Source organism: Gordionus sp. m RMFG-2023, chromosome 2, assembly GCF_954871325.1.
Source record: "Gordionus sp. m RMFG-2023 chromosome 2, tfGorSpeb1-WG-v2, whole genome shotgun sequence".
NCBI lineage: Eukaryota > Metazoa > Nematomorpha > Gordioida > Chordodea > Parachordodidae > Gordionus > Gordionus sp. m RMFG-2023.
In genome coordinates, this window is record NC_088776.1 from 59,600,790 (window position 1) to 59,627,359 (window position 26,570).

The 26,570-nt window shown below is 29.6% G+C and overlaps 2 protein-coding genes across 5 annotated transcripts in view; one reads left to right on the plus strand and one right to left on the minus strand.

The window, feature by feature from the left end:
- Positions 1 to 21,662, minus strand: part of LOC135923247 (uncharacterized) — a 47,166-nt gene extending 25,504 nt beyond the window's left edge. For 2 of the 4 annotated variants that reach the window (XM_065457898.1, XM_065457897.1), the window contains exon 1: positions 21,284 to 21,662. In XM_065457898.1, the coding sequence (XP_065313970.1) occupies positions 21,284 to 21,466 (183 nt within the window). In that variant the 5' untranslated portion in view covers positions 21,467 to 21,662. The remainder of the gene's footprint in view (positions 1 to 21,283) is intronic. The other 2 variants (XM_065457896.1, XM_065457899.1) reach the window with 2 other exon arrangements.
- LOC135925425 (cilia- and flagella-associated protein 251-like) lies at positions 57 to 17,037 on the plus strand. The gene is made up of 2 exons (XM_065460731.1): positions 57 to 115; positions 16,335 to 17,037. The coding sequence occupies exons 1-2, from the start codon at positions 57 to 59 to the stop codon at positions 17,035 to 17,037; spliced, it is 762 nt and encodes a 253-aa protein (XP_065316803.1).
- Positions 21,663 to 26,570: the final 4,908 nt, after the last annotated feature.

The following is a 26,570-nucleotide window of genomic DNA, read 5'->3' on the forward strand; positions in this document are numbered from 1 at the left end:
TCCAGAATCATGATAACCAATTACAAAGCCCGGATCTGGACCGGGAAGAAACAAATATGGCAGACAGAAGAACATACGAATATGGCTCGGAAAGAATACCATTTTACGAAAATCGGTTAAGTCCAAACCGTTGATTTTCCCTACTATGCTGAGAACACGACGGGACCGAGTTCAAAAAGATCGCACTGAAAATATAATTGAAAAATAGACCCGTCCCGAGAGGTTCCGATTATTTTATATGGGGGGATCGTTAAATCGCGAATAACCCTACGGAGGCTTTCTATAAAAATAGCAAATAACACAAACCTTTTTCTCTTACCAAGAAAAGCATTTCTTTCTATAAGGCCGCGTCCAAAATATCAAAAATTTCGATTCACAAACTTTCGAAACTTTATCGAATAAAAATAAAAAATGCGACCTAAACATAATGATAAACCTCAAGACAAATAAAATAAAACTCTATTCTTATAATAAAGGCATAAGTTTACAAATTTAATCTTTTTTTTTAAAGCCAAAATACAAATTAAAACTAATAAAAAGTTATTTAAAAATGAACTCCCTCGAGAATAATTATGTAATAATATCGAAGAAAGTTACGAAATGTAAAATAAAGAGAAAAAAAAACAATTTTCTTTCCTTTTTCGTCTAATGTAATTTGGCTGAGTGAGTGTATTAAATATTTAATGTATTTCGGATAAAGTTTCCCCCCCCCCCCGCTTTAAATGACGACGAGGAAAGGCATAATAAAGAGTGTTTTGGCCATTAACTTTTTGGTTTTTAAAACTATTTCAAGAGAAGATTAAATGAGCGTAACGCGCATGCGTAATTATTATAATTCGCTTCGAAAGGAAACGTTATAAATGTATATATATATTTTTTTAAAAAAAACACAAATCTAAAGGGGCGAATACGCGAAAACCCGACCTCGCACCCGAAAGAACCGGGCGGAGGAGCGAGTTCAGACCTTTTTGAAAAAAAAATATACTATACCTTTTTCACTAAAATAAAAGGAATAGAAAAAAAGAGAGAAAGATTACAATTATTATTAATAAAAAAAGAAATTTCGGGCCGGATATAAATATTTAAGCCGGTCCGAATCGGGTTAAAAAAATAGCAGAGACAAAACGTAAAATTAAATTCGATGAATTATAATTTATTTTATAGATGGCATTATTATGGGGGGGGGGGGGTGTTTTGTATTTATTTTTGACTTTGATGTTTTTGTGCCGATCCACAAATTTTTTACCGATCCGATAACCGATCTGATATTTCGATCTAAATTGCTAGTATGTTATAGTTGGGTAACGGTTAAATGTCAGTTAAATTCGGCTCAATCTACATGGCGTGTTTCGGAGAAAATCCGTTAGACAGTGAGGTGTTTTAATTAAATATCGATTTCTTTCATATTTGGGGGCTATATTTTTGAGAGAGAGAAAAACCCAAGACCAAAGCGATAATTTTCGGGCTAAAATAAACTCGGTTTAGCCCATTTTTTTTAGCCGGTTAAAAATTGGCTTAAACTGCTAAAAATCTCGAACTCTTATAAGGCATGGGTGGATAAAACATGAAACACTTTGATTAATTTCCGTTTCTCACTGGTCGTACCACTGGTATGACTCTTCAAATTCTCGTCGCGAATTTAGGGATGATGGGAGTGGAAAAAAAACACAAAAAAAATCATTAAATATTTGTTTTATTGTATTTTTTTTATAATATTTATTTTTATGTGTATTTTTGGTTCTAATCATTTTTGTTTAAACATTTTCACCCAAGTAATATATTTTTTATGTGCATTTTTGATTCTATTCATTTTTGTTTAAACATTTGCACCCCAGTAATATATTTTTTAGGAATACTCTTGAAATCTAGCCATCCCCCCTCCCCTTCTACAAAAATGTAACGAATAAATTATATTATTAGATACTTTTTAACATAATTCGGTTTTTTTTAAAGACATTGAGCTACTATGTTTAAAAAAAATCGAAAAATTTTAAGAAAATATTTTTTATGCAAGTATGCTTAAATTTTCTTCTTATTAAACAAAAATTTTTTTTTATTTAAATCGGATATAAATTTTTCAAATTTCTAAGCCCGTCCAAAAAAAGGTAAATATTGACCCCGATCAAAAAAATGATTATATAATCAAATCCATGTTAATTTATCCAATACATTTAACTTCCGAAGCATTTTTTTTAAAATTAAATAATCATATATAGATCTTACTAGAGATCATCAGGGCCTGATCCGAATTGACCCAGTCCAAACAGCCCAATTAAGATTTTTTATAAAAATTATCGCGCGAAAAATAGATATGTCACAAATTTGCATTTCTAAGTTAAAAATAATAATAATATAACGTAAAAAAAAAGGACAGCAATATATTATTTTTTTTTAAAAAAAAATTCGATTTTGAAAAGCTTAGAGGTTTTGTGAAACGCGTAAAAAAAATTAACGCAAAATGTCTATAAATTACAAAACATACGTAAAAGATTATTTTTAAAAAATAAAAAACAATTAAATAACTTAAAAAAAACACTAAAAAAACAAGGCTGTTATCATAAGCGTTGGGCGGGGTACGGTTTTCATTTTAAAACATACGTAAAAGATTATTTTTAAAAAATAAAAAACAATTAAATAACTTAAAAAAACACTAAAAAAACAAGGCTGTTATCATAAGCGTTGGGCGGGGTACGGTTTTCATTTTGCGAGTCGTTGGGAGATTTCACGCAGACTTTAGCCTCGGGTAATAAATTACACAAAAAAATCGTAATTTTATTAACATAAGAGACAGTAAAATATTTTATTTTTTAAAAAAAAATAGGTTTTGAGAAAAGCTAGAGGTTTTTTTTTGAAACGCGTAAAAAAAAATTTTCGCAAAATATCTTTAAATTACAAAACATCCGTATTTTTATTAAAAATAAAAAACAACAAATAAAAAACAAGGCCGTTATCATAAGCGTTGAGCGGGTTACGTTATTCATTTTGCGAGTCGTTGGGAGATTTCGCGCGAACCTCAGCCTCGGGTAATAAATTACACGAAAAAAAAATTGCCATAAATAAAAACGAATAAAGAATATTTGACCAATAATAATTTTTGCGAGGATTAAAGCTAAAAAGCAACAGAAAACAAGGGAAGATAAATTTTTTAATTAAAAAAATAATAATAATTCTGCCTTCCCTTCCCCATTAAAAATAACCATTTTTGTAATATTATATTAATTTTATTTTAAAAAATTAAAAATTTTGTAACCATTATCTGGTGTCACAAAAATATATATATAAAATTATATTTTATTATTTAAGAGGATTATCGAGTTAATACGTTCATTTATATTCCAAACGAAAACATGAATGGGGAGGTGCGGGGGGGGGGTTATTTTTAAAACGAAATTTTGGATTTAGTGTCTTTTATTGCTAAGTCCACGTTTATATATATATATTCCCACCCAGAAAATAGGAAAATATTTAAAAAATATCCTTATTGTTATATGTATATGTACGGCATACTAATTTTCATCGATGATTATATATTGAAAGATTATCAATTGAATTTATTTATAAGTTATATGGGTTATTTATTATTTTTTTGTAAAGATCGATGTACTAAAATAAATCAATTTAAAGAGGGGGTATAATATAATAAATGAAAAAGGTTCACACGCCATCGTCCCCGACTGCGTAATAAGAACGCGTTTTACCCCGTATGTTATTCGAAAACTATTTGAAAAATCCGGGATCGGTATCGTAACGAATACCAAATCGGTTCGGTTAAAAACTGGCTCGAATTATTTTGGCATATAAACTTTGTAGAATGATGTAAAGAGAATCCCATTTTTTTAAAAAAAAATAAAAATTTTAACAATATTCCCTTGCGCGGGTGTCTAAAAAAATAGTAACGAGATTAGATTCCCTCCTCTGTCAAGTCATATGTTTGTGGCAAAAGAATTAACTTTATTATTGAGTAAGATGGCACCGTCAAAAACAATATAAAAAAATAAGTAATGGATATTTTTTTAAAAAATAGAAATTGTGTACTAATCAATTATATATATTTTTTTTTAAATATCAGCAAGAGTTCGAGCCGGCCACTTTTAGAGGTTCGGTCGAGTGAGGCTTGGGCAGCAAAATTTTTTAAAGGGATTTTTGCAGGCTTCGTAAAATTGGAATAAACGATACATCGTCAGCTGAGCGTACTCTCTAATCAATGACATTATAATAATACCCTATGATGATTCGGTCATTTATACAAATCGGCCGGTGGCCATGTTGATTTACCATCTAAACAATTCACCCTAAAAAGTTGTAATAAGTCAAATATCTTTGGGTCTAGGATCACGAAGAATGTGTCCCAAATCCGGGATACAGTAATTTCCTTTCCGCGAGAACCAATACATTTTTTTATCGAAGACGACAACAAAATTTAGCTTCAAAAATAATATTTAATTTGATTTAACTCTTAGCTAGTGAAATTTGCATGTTTAATCATCCGCTAAACAACGACCAAATCGTGTCGAAATGTAATATCACTCACTAATTTTCTAATGAATATTAACGGAATCATGGAGTTTAGTTCAATCTACTCTATATCACCCCCCCCCCCCTTTGGCTTCAGAAAATGGATTCGAACCCAGTTCCATAGGATTCGTGATCAACGCACTCACCGACTGGGCCACAAACGATATAAGAAAACATCAATTTTTTTCATGAAGTTTCTGACGTGTTTGGTAATTTTAAAAAATCATGGAAACAAAAACAGTGCCACTTTTCTAAAAGTAATTTTCGCGGGATTTACCTTTAAAAAAGAACATTATTAATTAGACGAGCCATCTTTTCCGGATTCCGTACATAGAATAACGAGTTTTTTTCTTCTTATAAGTGATGTAGTAAATATTACAAATTTTAAATGACTCACTTAAATACCCGGTACCATTATTCATACATTTTAATATTTAACCCATACGCACACCTTTTTTTTTGCATAAAAACATCTAAAATTTCAATATTGAATTCAAATAAAAATAGATTACATTGATGAGATATAAAATGAATGACTTAAGGGGCTGTCTTATAGTACTAATTTTTTTTTAACGTGATTATAAATAGCAAATAATAGTATTTATGTAAATTTTGAATATAATTTAATAATATCTTGTTTTCGAGATAACTTTTTCTCCCTCCCTCACTTTTCACCGAAGGAATAGGTGGTCGGGTGCTGAAAATAAAACAGCTGTAGAAGGGGGGTGCATTCATAATAATGCATTTTTAAGCGTCGTTGAAAGCAAATCAGCAGGACCCGCCATTTTGGTAACCCATATAGTAATTATTCTTATGTATAAAACTACTATAAAATTGATAACTTGCTTCCTTATTATCTCGATGTTAATAAAGTTTAAGTCAGACAGGAATAAATTGGCCTCTCGTTTAAAAATTTTTAATAATGATATGGGTAATCAAAATGGTGTTCCCAGCTGTTTTCATTGATGTACACATTTTTTTAATGAATGCATCGTCAGTCTAGGTATTATTATATGTCATTGCGTAGAAGATAATATTTGACTAGTAATTGCCGCAACCAACAATCGTTGTATTTTGAGCCGCATTTTTAGCGGATCCCAAACACAGCTAAACCCGATTTTTTTTGTTTCAGCTGATTGGGCTTTATCGGCAAAAAATAACCTAACCTCGTAGGGAGTGGAGAAGATTAATTGGTGTCTCAAGGATTAACAGATTTTTTTATAGAGGGCGCTAAAAAAATGAGACCCCCCCCCCCATATAATAATTAACATTAATAAAATAAGGAAAAAAACCCCTTTAATTTAAATAAATAAATTATATAATCAAAAAAAAAAGAAAGTCTCATAAATAATTAATTTATGCGACAGGCAAATGGCATATAAGAGAGGGGGGAGGGGAGGAGGGGGCATGTGGTTTCATCTTTTTTTTGGCATTAGAAAGAAAAAAAAATTTGTCCAAATACTTCTCTTTTATATTTTCGCTTTAACTTCATCCATCCATCCCATCGTCCGAAAACGAAATTTTTTTGTATATTATATTATTATTGATTATTTTTTTTTTTCGCGAAGCATAAAAAATTTATAACTAGAAAGAGAAAAAAAAAATTACATATCTATCATATCATTTATTATAAATATATATATCATTATATCCCGACCGATACAACAGAAAAGGGAGAGAATTTATTTTAACGAGTTTATCGCCCTCGACAAATATAATCGTGTAACATTTATATATATTACAAATAATGGCATTTAATACGATCGGTGGTGCATTTTTTATAAAAGCGTGGTATCAATCTTAAAAATTCCCATCTCTATCCTTCCCCTACCCGACAGGGGTTAACTTCTCCGGGGGGAGGGAGGTCCGGACTGTCTCGAACTGGACGACGGAAATTTTTGCCAAAGTATATATATCTGGCACAAGATTTCTGGTCCCTGGACCCTCCGATCTCTAAGAACCTAAGCCAATGACGCAGAGGGTGAGATAGCGATTACTGGCTGATAGTGTTTACTTATCGTTACAGTTACAAGTTGTATCGTTAAAAAGTAACTGGTTCTAGTTTACTTGCTATATTTTTCAAAAAAATAAGTGAATTTGAGTTATTCATATTTTCGAAATAAATAGTCACTTTTTTTAAAAAAAGTTACATATAAAACACTTGAATGTAACTGCTTAAAGATACATTTTCTCTACAACTAGTTAACAAACTCGTTATCTGTTTAATATTTAATTTATCTACACTATCATTTTAAGTTAATAGCTCTTCCAAAAAAAATGTAAGCTGAAAATATAATTGTGTGCGGCACTCCATTCAGAGATGCCGGGAGTTTGGCCGGATGAAAGAGATTTAGATCTAATCGTTGGCAATAATATTAAAATTAATTCTAATCGATTTATAAATTACTTATCAAACAAACAAACAAAAAAGAGGATAACGATAGCCATTAATCTTTCTTTCTTTGAGTAGCACAAATATACATATATATATATATATATATATAATGCTAATATAACGCAGATTTATTTTTCAGCTTTACAATTTATTTTAAACCAAAAAAATAATAAAAATTAGAATAAATTTTGTCAATATATATATTTTTTTGTTTTATAATTGGTAGAAAAAAATTTTTAAAAATATATCGCGATTCGCGACATAAATTAAATAATAACCAAAAAAAAGGTGATATTTATGCTTTTTAGTAGGGCTGTACTAGTAGTGTTGTTAATTTGCTTGGTCGTAAAATTCACGACCCGATAGGGTGCTCAGGCCTGCTTTGAGCACAGACCCTTAGTTCAGATATGGATTTTAAACCCGGGGTTCTGATGCCGTACTAATATTTTTTGGCGATATTAAAATGGCCTCCTAATTATAAACGCGTATATATATCAAAAATAAGCGTCAGATTTGCGGCTAATTATTTATGTATCTATATACTAACCTTCTTGTGGGTCATCACAAACTCGAACTAAATCTAAAGACCAAAATAGGTTTATCAAAATCTCAAATTTTGAGCATAAAATCTGCCACAATAAACCTCCCAAAGGGAGGGGATGCCAGCATTGCGGATCCCCCCCTCCCGCCCAATCATTTTCCAATATCGATATTATTTCATTTATAACTTGTTATAAAACAAGCTCTAGAATCCAAGATAGGATAGGAAAAACTAGGCTCTTGCAGATGATGACTGTTGTTTGCTAACTTATTTTAAAATTTTATTAATATTCCCAAGATGGGCTAATATGTATCAAAAAATTTCACTGCCCATCTTGTGCCAATTCCGAGTTATGCACATTTATAACCAGGTCATCTTTACATTGACAAAAAAATATTGGCAACTCTGCCTTAAGAATCTTAAAGCAGAGCTTTGCCGTTTAAAAAGCCGGATTTGGGCCGATTCTTCAAAACGGCCCGATTAAGATCATAGCGAAAATAATATCACGTGAGCATCGAGATTTGGCAAGTATATTTCCAAGCATTTCTACCATTAAATTATTTTTCTGGCATCCCCTTCCTTTAGAGCCTAACATAATTTCCTTTTAATTGGTTAGGTCCGCGATGTTTATAGTTCGACGCTTTTCCGCCCCGTCTTGAAACACGGACCAAGGAGTCTAACAGGTGCGCGAAATTTTTAGGCTTACATAATATTATTTTGGTTATAATCTTAAACGGGCTTTTTAACAACACTACACAAGAATTTTAAAACAAGATTTCCCAAGATTCTTTATTATATAAAAAAAAAATTTATTAATTTATTTATATTTAAAGTATTTTTTTTTTATATGAAGGAGAAGAGAATAAAATGTAAGTTGTATTTGTTTTGAGGCGTTAAAAATCATCTTTTTCTTGCAATCCTTTTTCCAACTAAAAGAAATTATATCTACATCACTTCTAACCACCTTTAACGAGAGTTTTAATTTTCCACTATAAAAAAAAATATTATATATAGTGTGGACCTATAGGAGAATAAAAACGATGAAAATAAAACATAATTTAAAATTGTATTAATTTCGAGACATACATTTAAAATAATCCGATATTTTTAAAACTGGATCCGATTCGGATATCGGATTTTTTTAAAATATCAGCCCAATCCGATATTTTTCGAAACTGCTAAATATCGGTGCAGATCCAATCCGATATTAAATATCGGCACAGCCCTAGTAACTAGTATAGTATTGTTAAATGGTCCTTTCTAAAAAAAAATGTCGGCTCAAGATTTTAGTCAAAACTAAGCATTATGCCGCAAGCCTAGATTTCAGAGATGGTAGAGAGGTTTGGATATCTATAAACAAAATCTCAAGGGTTACATAAAATTATTTTGGCTGAAATCTTAATTCGCGGGAGGGCCGCGCGGTTAGGCCCGTTATAATTTTTCTAAAAAAAGGGTTAATTGCCCGACTCGCGAGATTCTACCAAATGACGGTAAAAGGGTTGGCCTTCTGGCGAAATTTCAAGGCATGGGTAATAACATTTCTGGTAGAAAATGTTAATTTCGCTGTTTTTTAGAAAATAGGCTTTCCAGGCTTTACAATCCTTTTGCTTTTATCGATAGAAATGTTTTCGTTTTTATTCCTCGCCTATTCTCACGTCACCTAATGTCTGTCCGTCAACCACTTGTAAGTATCTCATTAGTTTTATACAAAATAGGGTTGGCTTTGGGAAGATAATACGGATCTTTATTGGTTTATGAAAATCAACTCGAGATTGCTAAGCACGATTTTGAGTGGCATTGGGAGACCTGGTATGTCCAACATTTTGGAAATTGTTTGGAGGAGACAAAAAAAAAGGGTATAATTGTTGTAATTGCTTTTTTTGCCGTATTCATTAGTTATAAAAAGATCGCGGCCATCCATGATAATTAAAATATTCATGAAACACTTTTCTATCGCCTATTAAGGTATGAGCCTTCAGTATAGGATAGACATGCGTCAATTATAGTTGACGGCTATCTCTCCTATTTTTTAATAGGCCGAAGAAAAAAAACAGAGTTTTTAGGCCTATCACAATAGCTTCGGGGTTTAAAAAAGATAGGTCAACCTTTTATACTTTTTAATCGCGCGTTAATACATAGCCGATTACCCTCCGCGCGCTCCTGTAGAATGAACCCAATTAGCGGATTACACAAACTATACTCCTAATAAATTGCAAAAAAGATTGATAGATATGATAGTTTACATTGAGGCCGGCGTAATGTGCTCTGACAGAGAAGCCTGTCACTAATTAGCTAGAAATGTATCTCGATGATCCTCTATCGGATCGAGCCCAGATCTTTTCTAAATAGCTTATAAAAGAAGCCCGGTACTAAAATAGGCCGGGTACACCGGATCTATAGAAATATTTTATAAACCGGGTCAAAACCGGTGAAGAAATTAAATCAGATTCTTTGCCAGCGACAAAAAAAAATTTTAAGCAATTTATATCTTCTCTCCAATAATCTCGTTCACGTTCAATAATAATGTACGATAAAATATCTTTAGATTATATTCATCGTTTTATAATATTTGTATTTTTTCATTTTTTTTTTAAAAAAAAAGGGTGTAAATTGTTAAAAAGATAGTAAAGAAGGAGGTAATTATTTATATTATCATTATATATAAAGATATATATTTTACCAAAAATATTAGTAAAAATTTCTAAAAAAAAAAAAATATATTAAAAAAATGCTAATAAAAAATATATATTATATACTATTAAAAGTTTAATATGTGTAAATGTGACATAATGTCCTTCACCTAATATCAATTTTTTTTCTTCTTCCCACTTATATTCCAATTCTAAACAAACGCACAAAAAAAAATAAGCAAAATAATAATTTCAACCCTGTATTGTCTAAAAAAATATATATAATATTAAAGTATAATAATAAATATATAACATTTTCGAAATAGTTTTAATTAAGATGTTATGTTAAAGTTATTTTTCATTTCATTATATTAATATTTTTCATAATACAACACACACACACACACACAATAACCGAATAGAGTAGAGCTGTCAAGAAAGGTTTTATAAAAAAAAAATGCCAATCAATTTAGTTAAAGTATTTCCATTTAGAACAGAAAGTTGTGGGAGAAGATTTCTGAAGAAAAAAAATGGCCTGCCCACCAGTTGATTTGAATTGATAAACGTTTAAATGAGAATGAAATCAGTGATACTATATTATACATAGTTGGATAGGTCGAAACGGAAAGACATTCTTTAGGACTCACGGGCAGAACCACCATTTCAAACTTTTTCACCCGGGTTGAGCAAAGGCTTTGGTTTTTTCCACTATATAATATTTTTCCCTAAAAGTTGTTGGTTTCCCTTACCAATTAAAAAAAAACGGCGCGATTGTGCGAATCGGGAACGAGCCGTAAAACAAGCATGAAATTTTCGCATCGCATACGGAAGCATCGTTAAAATTCGCGATTCCGTTCGAGACGATCAATCTTTTAATAAAAAGTATTTCACTCAAAATGTTAAAACGTATTCATCCATTCATTCGTGTAAAAAATTTAAATAAAATTTAAAATATGAAAGCCATTTTTATAATTTTTAGAAAAATTTATTATAAATTTTATAATGATTTTTGTAATTTTTTTTTTCAAGGAAAAACTCATAAAATGTAAATAAAAAAAAAATTGAAATTTTTTCTATTTCAAATAAAATAAAATATAATACTTGGCGTGCTTTATTTCGAAGAAATAACCACGCTTGCTGCAGCCTTTAAAAATTTTTTCAACATTAAAAAAAAATATGATTACATTTTTATCCAATCAATAGTTTCGTAAATCGTTTATAAAATTAAATCATCGATTGGTAAAATTTAATTAAAAATCGAATAATGGATTTCAGAAAGAAAAAAAATATCGAAATTTGCTAAGGAATTTATCTTTCATTTCCGGCAAAATGGTTAAATATTTTTTTTTATCAAAGAAAAAAATATAAAAATATGAAACAAAACGCATTTTTCATTTTTTCATGATTGGAATCAATTTTTATTTATTATAAATATATTTATTTTAAAAATTTTCAGACTCTTCATCATATCTTTGCTTTATAAGGAAAAGGAAATTCGTGATAAAAAAAATATAATTCCATTTCAATTTTTTTCTTTTCTTTCTTTCTTTTTTGTTGTGCAATTTATTTTGATTATTATTGTTTTTTCTATATTAAATATCATTTGTTTGAAAAAATATATTATTTTATTTAACGGGAGTGGGGGAGGGTAGGGTAGAAGGAATTGGTAATCATAAGACCTCGAAAAAAAAACAGGGCTTCATCCTAAATTATAATAAGAAACAGGTTTTTTATTAAAAACAAAAACTTAAAATTTAAGTGTCTCGTTTCATCCGGAAAAATATTACGCAGGTCTTAAGATTTTGCTCATAGAAGGAACAAAGGTCTAGACATATATTATAAAAATCTCTAGACTTGGGCACTATTTTTCTGGCTAAAATATCGAGTTCGCCATTTTAAAAATTCGGCTCAAAATGAGAAAATTTGTAGCCGACCGTTATTTCATATTAGAAAGATTCTTTTCTTTATATTACTCAGAGACCTGCAGGCCCGACCCTAAGCCCGGCCCGCGTATTTTAAAATTTTTAAATATACCCGGGCCGGGCCTAAAAAATTTTTTTTAAACATATCCGGGCCGGGCCTAAAAAAATTTTTTTAATATACCCGGCCGGGCCTAAGATTGTTAAACCCGGGCCGGGCCTTAATATTTTTTATAAAAATTTTTACATTATGAGTTAATGGTTATAAGATTATATTATATTATAGTTATGATTAATATAATATTGGGTGATGGTTAACACTACCTAACACCCACAGATCGATCTAATTATTAATTTCCTGCAAATTTATTCAAAGTATTAATATATTTTTTTATAATTCATATCTAAATTTTTACAACATATTTTACCAAAACAATCAAATAAAAGGAATATCTTAAATAAGCCCCAATATTCAAGTATTATTAATATATTTTTTTATAATTCATATCTAAATTTTTAGAATATATTTTACCAAAACAATTAAATAAAGGAATATCACTTCTTAAAGTTTGTAATACCTTTCAAAGCGAAAAAGGAGAAATAAAATTGATTTTACTTAATATAAAGCATTTCTTAATTGAAAAATTTGTTTTACACAAGTATCATTTTATTTCTCTTTTTCTCTGTCCCAAATTCAAGCAATTACGTATGTAGTCAGGGACAGATCGCAAAATGACGGAAAACTATATAAAAGATTATATTAAATTACAAGAGGCTTAGGAAGTAAATGAAATACCATCGACCAGTCAAATTACGACTGTTGTTAAACAAACTGAATCGTTTTATGACAAATGGGGTGATGGTAATTCTGGTAATATGTCAATACCCGATGATGAATATTATAATTACATAAATAATAGATAAAACATTTAAGGTGGATAATTTGTTAGAGTGGTGGGCGGCTCATCAAAGCGAATTTCCAATTTTAGCAAAATTGGCAATTCCTGCTTTAAGTGCAAGCTCTGAGCGGAATTTTTCCACTACTGGGAGAATTCTTGAAGAAAGAAGAAGTAATCTTCAACCTGAAAAGGTAGATATGCTTCTCTTTCTTCATGATAATTTGTGATTTTTAATATCTTGAGTATAGGGTTTCGTCAATCATGCTGGTTTTTTACTTTGCAAACTGTCAAATATTTATTGCATTTATTATATTTACCTTGAGTCATGAAAGTTTTTAATCCAACATTAGTCATGAAAGTTTTTAATCCAACATTTTTCATTTTCTTTTTTACAATATTATTATAATACAATTATCTTCTTTTATGGTAAAATACCTCATAGGTGAATTTTTGTATATACCAGGTCGAATATAATTTTAAAAAATTCCGCGCCTTAAATTTTTAAATACGGGCGGGTCGGGCCGTAAAAAATTTTTTTTAAAAAATATCCGGGCCGGGCCGGGTTTTAAATTTTTAAATCCGGGCCGGGCCGGGCCTGGCAAATGGTACCTCTGCAGGTCTCTGATATTACTCCACACCACATTTATTTTTAGTTTGTGTCAGAAATATGAAATTATTTTTTTCAAGAAATTTTGAAACTTTACGAATTTTTTGTTTTTTTTAATAAAAAAATAGATTTTGAAACGCAACATTTTTAAAGAAAACTGGTACTGTTAAATGGCGCCATTTTTAAAAATGGCTAACCCAATATTTTAGCCAATCAAATATAATGCAACCCTCGCGATTTGGTTAGTAGATTTTTCAAACTTTTCTGCAAAATATGAGCCCCGACTTTGCGTAATATTTTTTGGCTAAAATATTGGGTTAGCCGTTTTTAAGTTAGCCATTTTTAAGTTAGCCGATTTTTAAAAACGACTAACCCAATATTTTATCCAGAATTATATTATGCAAGGTTGAAGATAATGTTCATAGATGGCACACAAAGGTCCTTCTCTTCTCTTCTCTTCTCATCAATCAGCGAAATCTCTGGCTAAAATATTGAGTTAGCCGTTTAACAACATTAATTGTTGCTATGAGTTTCTTCAAATTCTATTTTAAAATTTAATAGATAATTTTTTTTTTCATATTTATAGTTATATTTAATTTAAGAATCATCCTATAGGTGGAAAAAAATAAAAATTATTTCTTAAATATAATATTAACATATTATAAAAATCCACCAGATGGCGCCGTTTCTATATTTTGATCAAATCAATAGGGTCCAAAGGGTGATCTAATAGCAGTTCCATGTGTTGTACATAAAAATATATCACAATATTTACAAAAAAAGCTAGAAACATTGATTTTGGTTCGCAAAAACTTGATTGGTCCAAATAAAAAAAAATACGTCATAAAAACGTGATTTTTATTTTATAAAATATTAATATTTTAATAATTACAATTTTTATCCTTTTGATTAATAATCCTCTAATCTTTGAGTAGCAACGTTTAAACTTGTAAAAAAAATTTGTTTTTAAAAAAGGCATCGTTTTTGGACAAAACAATTTTTTCTTCTTCTTCTTCAAAGATGATCAGTGTTTAAGACCATTCCTGATGTGATTGGGAGAATGGAGCTGGGGGGGTAGGGGGGGGTTCTACCCTGTCCTTATGGCTCAATGAAATTAGCTACGATTCATTCTGACCGAATTTGTGGGTTACTGTTAAATGTTATTTAAAACACCAATTAGTTACTAATTTTTAATTGTATCGTTGGACAACTCTAATTTATGAATTACATTTAATTGCTAAAATTTAGCTAGAAAATTTGTAAACGAATTTCGATGAGCTAAGGGACGGGGTATTAGAATAAAATAATATCATTTGATTCTTATAGGAATATCGATTACTCCAAAAAAAAAATTATTAAATCACAAATCACTTGTATCGGGATTAAAATATTCATATTTTAATTTTTTTAAAAAAACGTTATAAAATTTTTGCCCATAAAATTCGTATACAATTTGCTTTGTTTTAGTTACTTAAAAATTCAGTTAATCTTATTAATAATATAATATATATTATTATTTTATATACTTGTGTCCGAAAACAAAACATTAAAAAAAATTTAATTTAATTTCAAAACGTTATCTAAAAAGCACGTTAATCCTCTTTTCGTTTTAAATAGAAAAATAAAATAAAAAGGTGGTAAAAATACATTAGCGACATTTTCGATACTTTATTATCATTGAAGTTACTTTGAAGTTACCTTAAAAGTTATATTTTTTTTTAAGGTTTTAAAATAAAACTGGTTTTGTTTATTGGATGCAACTTATTATTTCGCATACTAAAAAAAAAAATTTCTGTCTGTATATTACCCTGAATTCACACTTAGCCGTGAATTCGCGTTAACTGATAATTTTTTATACGCCTAAATCTTTTGTTAAGAGATTCACCCGTCTATTACGTAGCCGGTTTGAACAAAAATATTAACCGAAACCAAATAATTTGAAAACCGACCCGGCAACCGGGTTTAAAAGTAAAAAGAAATTATATCGAGGAACAAAAGCAATTTATGCTCGCCAATAGAGGGAAAGTATCTAAGATAGCAAAAACCCTAAACGAATTTTGGATACAAATACAAGTCACAGCCCTGATTAAGGGAGATGCTAAATAACATTTACAGAATTTACGCGTTTTTCATCTATTAACCAATTAGAAAGATGTTGGGTCCAATTTTACAAAAATCCTATTAAAATGCGCAAGCGAAATACCCAGGCAAATGGAGTGCTAGACTTCTGAAACCCCCCAAAAAAACTAATCTTAATAAACTCGCAAGAGCAAGAACATAGTCACGTAGAAAACAATACAAAAAAACCTGGCGCAACAATTTTAAAATATAACGTCATCTTTTACTTATTACATCTGAGCTATATTATTTTTGCGTTAATTTTTATGTAAATATTAGTTTTGGCGCGAACGTTATTGAAAGGAAACATTAGGGCAATCAGTTAGTAAATAGGAGGAGCATTTACATTCATTCATTATACAACCAAATTTGATATTCAAATTTATTTTCGTTTTTAATAGCCAATCATTTTTTAAAAAAATGGCGTTTTTTTTCACCCTTTAACCCTTTTTGACCAATATTATTATAAGCTAGCGAGTTCAAATTTCGTTTCCTCCGTTCTTAATTATTTAACAATTTCGTACAAATTTTTTTAGCCGGAATGGTTTGGGCCAAAAATATCCACCATTTTCTCGTCGATTTGACATAAAATTACTCAAATTTTGTGAGGGATAGAAATGATGAACCAAAAAATGTTGACATGGAATTACTGGAATAACGACATAATAGTGCGTTAATTTATACGTTTTTGCTCATCTACTCAACGCCAGGTTCGGTCAAGAAAATAACCGAAAAATTTGGGGCATCTGTCAGGAGGAGGAGGAGGAGGAGGAGGAGGAGGAGGAGGAGGATGAAGAGGAGGAGGAGGAGGAGGAGGAGGAGGAGGAGGAGGAGGAGGAGGAGGAGGAGGAGGAGGAGGAGGAGGAGGAGGAGGAGGAGGAGGAGGAGGAGGAAGAGGAGGAGGAGAATGAGAAGAAGGAGGAGATGGAGATGGAGAAGGAGAAGGAGAAGAAGGAGAAGGAGAAGGAGAAGGAGAAGGAGAAGGAGAAGGAGAAGGAGAAGGAGAAGGAGAAGGAGAAGGAGAAGGAGAAGGAGAAGGAGAAGGAGAAGGAGAAGGAGAAGGAGAAGGAGAAGGAGAAGGAGAAGGAGAAGGAGAAGGAGAAGGAGAAGGAGAAGGAGAAGGAGAAGGAGAAGGAGAAGGAGAAGGAGAAGGAGAAGGAGAAGGAGAAGGAGAAGGAGAAGGAGAAGGAGAAGGAGAAGGAGAAGGAGAAGGAGAAGGAGAAGGAGAAGGAGAAGGAGAAGGAGAAGGAGAAGGAGAAGGAGAAGGAGAAGGAGAAGGAGAAGGAGAAGGAGAAGGAGAAGAAGGAGAGGAGAAGAAGGAGAATGGGAAGTAGAAGAAGGAGAGGAGAAGAAGGAGAAGGAAAATGGGAAGGAGAAGAAGGAGAGGAGAAGGAGAAGAGAAGCAGTTCATGATTTTATTTTAGATGATTTGTTTTTTTAATTTAATCTAAATCTTTTATAGTAATAATATTTGTTTTCTAAATGTTACAACTTATATACCCAAAAAAATAATTATAATATTCTCGGGGCTTTATTTTAAAAATAAACAATTAAAAATTATAGTAATAATTATTTTTAATTTGTTATTTATTCATCATTTTACCATTTATATTTTTGCCCGAAGCGTTTAATATTTATTTACCGCTCATATTTTAAATTTCACATTTAAAACTGTATTAAAATTCCGGGCCAGGCCAAAAAATTTAGAAGATATTTTTTTGCAACTCCGAAAAAAATTCACGAATTCGGGCCGGGTCGAGTCAAATTTTTTTGAATAAATTCGAATTATATCAATAATAACCAGTTGGAAATATCATAATAAATGTTTCCTCGCCTCTCGTATTTTAAAATAGAAACCATTTACAAATATATAGCCAAACAGGCCTATCTAAAATAGGAAATCAGCAAACTCAGCCGATAAAAATACGGCGGTTTATAAATAATTTTTTTTTTCGGTTATGTCCAAAACTTTCCTAACTTGTGTACCGTTTTGTTTTTTCAAAAAAAAAATATACCAGTTATTTGAAAACTTCCTCTTGTTTTTCTTAGCTCCTATTTATTACAAAAAAAATAGTGTACCTCTCATTCTATTGGATGGAAAGTATGGACCGAACCCGGCAAAGGGCCCGATTTTTTCACGAAATATTACCGACAAAACCTCTAATTAAAATAAATAAATAAACGATGGCCTTTAACGTTTATTTTAAATAAATATAATTAAACTCAAGTCATTCCTTGCCTTTCTCTTCCTTTTTTTCTCAATTCTTCTCTCGTATTTTATCTAAAAAAAAAATTCCATTTTTCGATTTATTCTTCCTCTGTTTCCCGCACGCTATGAAGAATGATTAATAGATATTAAAAAAAAATATTTAAAAAATTAATTCGTGGTTTTATATAGTAATTTTAAGGCGTGTGGATGGATGAAAAAAAAAATACAAAAAATATTAGATATAAATTTTTTTTAAATAAAATAAGATTAACCAAAGACAAGACATCAGTGCGAAGTGTTAAAAAAAAAAATTTTTTTTATTATTCCCGTAAAGATTTTATCGATTTATTAATAAAAAAAAATTATAAAAGTTTTAATTTTTATTTTTTGTATAACAGAAAAAAAACGTAACATTATAATTATGGCGCAAATTAAATTCGCTTGAACGCTCGATATCGCCCGCCCGCCCACTCTTTAATTTGAGCGGCTAGTGAGACTCCTGAAGGCGGGGTCCGGGATACACCAAAAAATATAGGATTTTGGAAAACCGGACCGCTAAAATGAAAAATCCGGGCTGGGCAGCCGGACCTGGTCCTAAAAATAAAATTTCAAAGGGCAAGACCTAACGTTTTGATCTCGAAAGATCTTCTTTGTCCGGTGCCTCAAAATCAACAAACTCCCATTTTTTTTTTTATTTAATCAAAAAAAATCTATATTATTATTCATTTTATTTCAATTCGCCATAAATTTTTAAACATTCATATAAACAAAAATATTTCTATTTTTTAAATTATTGGATTTATTTTTTTTTACATAAAGAAAAAAATTTTTAGTTTGATTTGTGTCATTCAAATGTATTGCGAAGCGTAAAATAAGTTCTTTGATTTAAATTCAATCGTCCAAAAAAAATACGAACTTAAAATTTCCCTCTGTAGAAAATAAAAAATATATATTTTTGGGAATAAAATTAAAATGTATATGTAAAAAAGCCAGGTTCGTGTAAAAAACTCAAATATCCCAAAATTTTTGGCTCAATCTCTAAGTTGTGGGTTGGTTTGAAAGTTTGGCTCGAGTCGTTTTAAATAAGACTAAGGACAGGTGATTTAACTGACGCTAGTAATGAATAAACGCTAAACCCCGTCTTCAGTCATTCAAAGAAAAAATTGGTCCGGTTTTTGCTACATCTCGTCTTTCATTGAAATCTTGATAGATTTAGATCTTCTGCATCAAGAGTTTGATCTCTTTTAACTTGGAGAGGGTACGGATCAATCACGTCCCGATCCTAAAACGATAAAAATTTAGTCACCAGAACCTTAACCGAGCAGGCGTATCCACCGGTTTGAACCATAATATTATTCAACTTTCATTAGTATCAGTTAGCACCGGGCAACAAATATTTCCTTGGTTTTCAACATATACAATCCAATATCTAATGGTTTTGTGAAAATTATCAATAACTGATAAATTAGTCTAATAGTTCGTTTAAAAGTAATAACAAAACCAGATTGTATATACTATAGGTCCGCAATGGGCGGATCCGGTAAAAAAAATTGTGGATCGGCAGAACTCTAGCGAAAACCGAACAGATATTATACTTTTTTATGAGCCGAACCCGAACCCCGAATGGTTATTTTCTTTGGACCTAGGTCTGAACCGATCTCAAATCCCTTATTATAATCTCGAGGAGAAGGGGGATAACTACTTACTTAATATTGAGCCCTGCAAGAACCGATCCGATGATCCCAATCCAACCCAACTCCGGTTAGTCGAATTCAGGCCAAAATTTTTAATACTTTTATTTTCTCTTCCTAATCATATTTATGTTTTGTTATCCTTTCGGCGTTTATATTATTTCCGATTTTCGTTGAAAGTGTTCGTACTTTTTCAATAGTCCAATCGGACCTTCGAAAGGATTGGATTGGTTAGACCAAACAAAAAATTTTCACTCTACCTGAAAAAAAAAGTTCATATGCAGGGCTGTTGAAATAAGTAGTAGGTATCCAATTTATAATTCATTTATCTAATATGTCACCGGAAAGGGTGAGGGGCTTCAGAATCATTGACCGAGGGGTCTAGACGGCCCAGTTAAGCGTCAATAAAAGAATATATATACAGATCGAATATATATCATGTGATAAAAATTTGGTTAATTATCCACTGGCCGAAAAAAAAATCTGAAATGTAAATTTTATATCTAAATTCTATAAATCTATAATAAATATGCTCCCAGTAGCAACATAAGCCGTCACTCATCAGCTTAACAATTGAGTTAACTATAAGGTTACCAAGTGACATATAGTCCAGCAACACATATATTGATTTCAACATATTGGTCATCTCTCTCTCTAAAGGGCATGCTTTAAAAGCCCTATTTCTGGTCAATTTTTAAACACGGCCCGATTAAAATTTAAGCTAAAATAATATTATATAAGCCTTTGGATTTTGGCAAATAGAAATTCAGACTTTTCTGGCCAATCTCCAGGATTACAATTTTTGGCTAAAACCTTAATCGAGCCATTTTTTTAAATAGACCCAAATCGGGCCTTTTTTTTAACAATGCTAGGATGCAATTTGTTGACAGAACCAACGCCAACATCATAAACTTCATTCTAATGCCTAAAAGAAATACACATATCCAACATGCAGAACCTATCAATTTATCATCATAGAACAATCCCTTCCTATAATGTAATTCAAAATATCCAATAATATCATCAGGATCAAAAAAGATATATATTATCTTCAATGAACATTTTTCTTCAACCTTCATATATATGAACTAAAAGGATTTCTTTTTTCATCAACAACAAATCCTAAGAAAAACTTTTAAATATTATGGTTCCTTCTTGGGAACCCAGTAAAAAAAAATAGGCAACCCATATATAAATTTTATTTGTTTGTAAATAGATTTTTACCCATTATATTAAATTAGTATAAGGAATAACTCATGAAAAGTTCCAAAACCTGGCATAGAATTGGAATAAAAAATATGGCTTTGCTTTTCTAGTTTAAGAAATCTAGCAATACCATTTGTTAAGTATAAAAGTTAAGAAATTGGCCACACTTATAATTAGAGGCAATTAAGCTATATATTTTAAATTTATTGAAGCATTAAAAAAATAATAATCTACTATATTTTATATAATTTGTATGAAATGAATATAATTAAATTTGGCTCTCTAGATTTTTTATGAGTATTATCTAAAAAAAAATAGAAATAATTTTTTAACAATTTTTTCCTTGTTATACAATGCAAGTAATTAGTTGTATTAAAACTTCTATCTTTTCACAAAAAAAAAGCAAACAAATTTTAAATTCCTTCATTTTAAGAATTTGCATATAATATGAAAAATTGACTAGAAAATTTTAATTTGTTTGTAATTGACCTTATTCGGCATTAAATTAAAAAATTTTAAGAGCAAAAAAAAATATATACATATAAATGCAAACTTTGATGGAATCAAAACAAGCAGTAACCCTTCCATTTTGAACTTCAACATGGGGTAAGGGATGAGCATATTTACATTCTGTATCTGGTCTTGTGCATTTATTCCTTTGAAATTCCCTGCACACCTCTAAAGTGAGCCATCTTGAATCTTTAAAAGTCACCAAATTGTTGATCACAGTAGACATTGTTTAAATTGAGTTTATGAGGACAAATTATTATCAAAATACTTGAGGAATAGATATCAGGATGTAATTTGTTAACTATTTAATTATGAAATAATTTCTAAAATCTTTTTCATGTTTTTTCAAATTATATTTGTTCATTTTTATGTTAAGAATCAAATATTTTTTAAACGCATGAATTGAATGATGAGTCCATAAAGTTTTAAAAATACTTTTTTTTATATATAAGTTGGAAGATAAAACAATAATTTAATGAAGGTTAATTTTTATAAAATTAAATCACAATAAAAATTATTTAATAACATTCATTCTATATAATTTTTTTTTACGTATATTTTTAAATAGATTTAAATCACAGGGATTGTAAATATAGATTGATCACTGGGATATAAATTAATAATTAAGTCCTGATTTAATCAATATTGAATGTTAATTAAGTTAGCGTAACTAAAATATTTTCAATCAGAAACCCCAATTTGATGATACTATAAATGTGATCTGATTTGAAATGTAAGCAGGAGTAATTTTGTGATCTATAATTTATATGGTAAAAAAATATTGTATATAAATATATTAAATTAGATGTCTAGCCTTATAAAAAAAAAGACCAATATAGTTTTTTATCAATTAAAAATATATGTATACTGAATTCCTAATAAGGTAAAAAAAAAACCATCATAAAACACTAATAAGCTATATCTTCTATAATTATGATATGATAAAAAATTTATCAAATTTATACAAATTACTATAATTAATTGCCTTAAAAATTAAATTTACTTGCTTATCCTATAAACGAATGGATTTTATAAGCGATTTACAATTTGCTAAATATAAGAAGCGCCAAGCAACAGAAAGCAAATTATTTACAATAAATAAGTTAAAAAATTTTAGTTTTAAATATGAGTCATTTTTATTTGCATATACGATGGTTATCGATAAAACATGACTTGTATATTATTAGTCAAGGTTTTATAATAATAATAATAAAAAAATATAACATATAAATAAAAATAAAAATATATATTACGTATATTATTAAATTATTGATAAAGACTATGAAAGTATGATATGATCCTAACCTATCATATAGTAAAATAGTATGTTTAGTTTTTTATGAATAAAGTTGTTATTGAAATAATCAATATTTAATTCTATGTTGTTACATTTTTTCAAATTATAAACAAGTTAACTCAAATAGGGGGCTGGGGCTTTTACTAATCAGTTTCTAGATGGCTCATTGTGGCAGTAAAGAATATCTCATGACCGAGATCTAATTGCACTCCAGACTAGGAAATGATATCTGAAAATTGTCCTTGTGTGGTTAAATGCAAGACAAGCGGCCAGAATCATAGAGAATTTAATTTTAAAAATTGTCTACTTGACTGATAGGCCTAGCCAATATTTTGCGAAAGGGGAGAAAGTACAATCAGGCTGTATTTTCCATATATTTTACTAGAGATCTTTAAGATTCTCTATTGCAAGTCCTTGGCTTTCTACATTTTTTTAAATAATATTTTTTATATGACAGCTATTTAAAAAAAAAAAAATTATAGTTTTTTTTAAAAAAATTACTAAATTTTGCATATTTTCTCAAATTATCGTTTATAGTATTATAATATTATATATAATTAGTGAAGAGGAGGGTTGGGGGGAGGGGAAGATAATCATTAGGCTAAAATGATATTTAGGAGATCAGGCAAGTTTCAGAAGGGTTCCCTTGCCACCCTGACTATGCCATTGATAACTCGGATATTCTATTTATTATTCAAGTCCATTTAGAGTCGGGCCGCGTGGACCATCCAATTAATCAACATGTCCTCGCAAAAATAACTGTATGTATGCTGGAAATAAGTTTTTTATTAACCCATAAAACCATCTTATCTCTATCTATAATTATTTTTGACTCGCATTCATGACTTAACCATATTATTTGGCACTTTTCTATTACATGGGAGATGATGAAATAGTTTCTGAAGTGGGATAAGGAAAGTTAAATGAGCTTTCGTCATTAGAATAGGAGGGGGGGGGGGAAGGTATAACAACAAATGAATGTAGAGGAGGTGAAGAGTATGCAAATTTAAAATTTTTTATCTTTAGTTAATTTTGATTTTAATTTATTTTTATTTTAATCATATTTGAATTTGTTTTTGCTTATAGATTTCGCTATAACTTAGATATATATATGAGGGGGAGGGGTAGTAATAGAAAAAGGTAGAAATCAGGTGCGTAACCAATGGCGAGATGGGTGGAAATCCCCCCTATTGCAAATTTGACTGTTTTCATAAATATCATTTTAAGCTAATAAAATTTAGCCCCCATTCCTCCCCTTAATTAAAATTTTACAAATATTTGAATATCAATTTTTCAACATATTATTCAAAAATATTAATAAAATGGAAAAATTTTTAGTCAAAGAGATTGAAATCAAACGGTAATTTATTTTATTATTATATATAATTATTTTATTAAAAAATTATTAGTGAGTTAGAATTAATAAGTATTTTTAATAATATTTTAATTATTAATAAATTTCTATAATTATTTAAATATTTATTTTTACTTCCATTTTGTAGAACAGAAGAAATAGAAATACAAAAGTTAAATAAGGCTGAGCATGAAAAAATATAATGTGTCGTCCGAAGCGATATTATTATTGAATTCAATTGTTCAATCAGAGTTTATCATTGCTGCTAGTTGCATCAATAAATTATTTTCCTATAGCTCACTACTTTGTAAAAATTACAAAAACCGAATTTAGATTTGCTTCAGGTTATTTATTTGGCGGAAAATATATAAGAACAGGTCAGGTAGATATAATAAGAATGAATATAGATCAATATTTCATAATATTTATTTAGACGTTGTATTGAAGGCTAAATTTTATCAAATAACACTAATTAAACCTCGTCTAGCACTTATTGAGATGTAAAATAAATATTGGTGCAACTGAAGAATATTATAAAATATCCATTATCATCCCATTCTTAGATTCCTCTTTATCGCAAATATAAGTACGGTTTTTAGATAAAAAACAAGTCTTTAGCAATCTTCAAGTTTTATTACCCAAAGTTCCTTCTTCGTTTTCTAATGCCACTATTGGTAAAATTAAATATTTAGCAAAATTTTATTCCTATGATATTGTTATTGAAATAAATTTAATCAGTGAATTCTAATTGTGGTATAAATATTTACTACGTTTAGCTATTTTACCTGAGCATGCTATTGATGCGCTCAATCGGTGTAAAGAAACCTTGGCTCAATTTCCTAATATTTTGAAGTTGTTTTATATTCTTGCATGTTTGCCTATTACAATATGTACGAATGAAAGGACTTTTTCCAACTTGAAAAGTTGAAAACATATTTACGAAGTACTGCTTCCGAATCTCGGCTAAATGGGTTAACTCTGTTAAATATCCACAGAGATTTGGTTCCAGCGACAAACAAAATTCTTGATGAATTGGCAACATTCCCACGAAAATTAAAAATCACATTATAATTATAGTATTTAATAAAAAAAATTGTTTAATATTGTAATAAGAAGTTAAAAAAAATTTGTGTTTTAAATTATTTTCTAGGCAATATTATATACACACTACTATTAGCATTTTATTTTCAATAAAAAAATTATTATCTACTCATATTGTATGAGAATCTAATCTGAGGTTAGTTTTTAAAGCAAATTTTATAAAAAAAATGACATTAAACTTTATTTCAACTTTACATTTAATAACAACATTATTAATATAATATACCTAACTTAAAATAATAAAAAATAGGCGTGTAATATCCATAAGCACGAATTAGTAAAATTAAATTATGAATAATTTAATACAATAGCTAAAATATAAAACCCTGCCGAAGGCCGGGGAAAAGCTGTACGAAGGCCAGGTAAGTCGGAATTTGGGGGCGAAGTCACCAAAAAATTACCCCCCACCCCCCTATAAGAAAATCCTGGATACGCCTCTGGTAGGAATCATTATGAGCTTAAGAATGAGTATTTCCTGGTTTGCATGGCAAATGTCTTTCATAACTATCTACATCAATCTATTTAAAAAATATACTTTTTAAATGACTATAACATGTCTGTATGCCACGGCATGCAAACCTATTATGACTCTTATGGGGTTCTTTTTCTCTTATCGAGAATTTAACAATATGATTAATATCACATCTGTAGTATCCAAAGGCAGTAACGAGAATTCATCTTTCCCTTTGAATTCTCTGCCCACTCCCTAATATGGAAATGTAATTTTTTTAAAGTGCCATTATTTTATTTGAATTATCTTTTCATACATAAAGAATTATATTAAATAAAAATGTATCACTCCATAAAATAAATATTTTAAAATGGGATTATTTGAACAAATATAAATTTACTTCCTTAAATTATCTTTAAATGTAAAATTATCGTGTTGATAAAATTGTGTATTGAATATTTCAAATTATATAAAAAGCCGTAAATTTTCTTTAAATTATGTTAATTATTTAAAATATAAATTGATTTTTAACATAATATCAAATTTACAATTCGATATATAGAATGTTTATTTTCCACTTTTTTATATATCGATAAAAAACTATATGATTTATTAAATCTAAACTTTGCTTAGTATATATTTATATTTTGTAGCATATATAATCTCAGCTAGCCATAATTAATGATAACAATTCTAATGGATAATAACTAAACCTTTATCTATACCTAGGTTCTCTTAAGTTTATGATAGATATTCCAGAAACATATCCATAACCTTTATTTCTCTGCAGTGTTATTGATTTCGGTGAATTATATAAAATTATTGATTAATCTGGTCTAACCCAAATAAGTCTTAAGCTTTTATTTTCTAAAGATGAAACTTGATTTAGCCACTTCTCAATCCCATTCTCTGTTTGAATTTGCTTATAGTCTAGTCCTAAATATCTGCTTTATTGAATCTACTACCCATAAACACCAGACTTTAGCCCGTACCTAGATTTCCTTAGATTACCTGTTTGATATCCACTAGAGTTCGTGAAAATATATTCATACATCATACATCATCCACAAAACACTAAATAATTGAGTGATATAAAAGTGTATACCCTATATGTTATAAACTAAACC

Excerpts from the sequence above, each read along its gene's own strand:
- LOC135925425 (XM_065460731.1), top strand. The coding sequence starts at position 57 with ATGGCAGACAGAAGAACATACGAATATGGCTCGGAAAGAATACCATTT. Across the intron at positions 116-16,334 it reads ATACCATTTTACGAAAATCG|GTTCGGTCAAGAAAATAACC; the intron begins GTTAAGTCCAAA and ends ACTCAACGCCAG.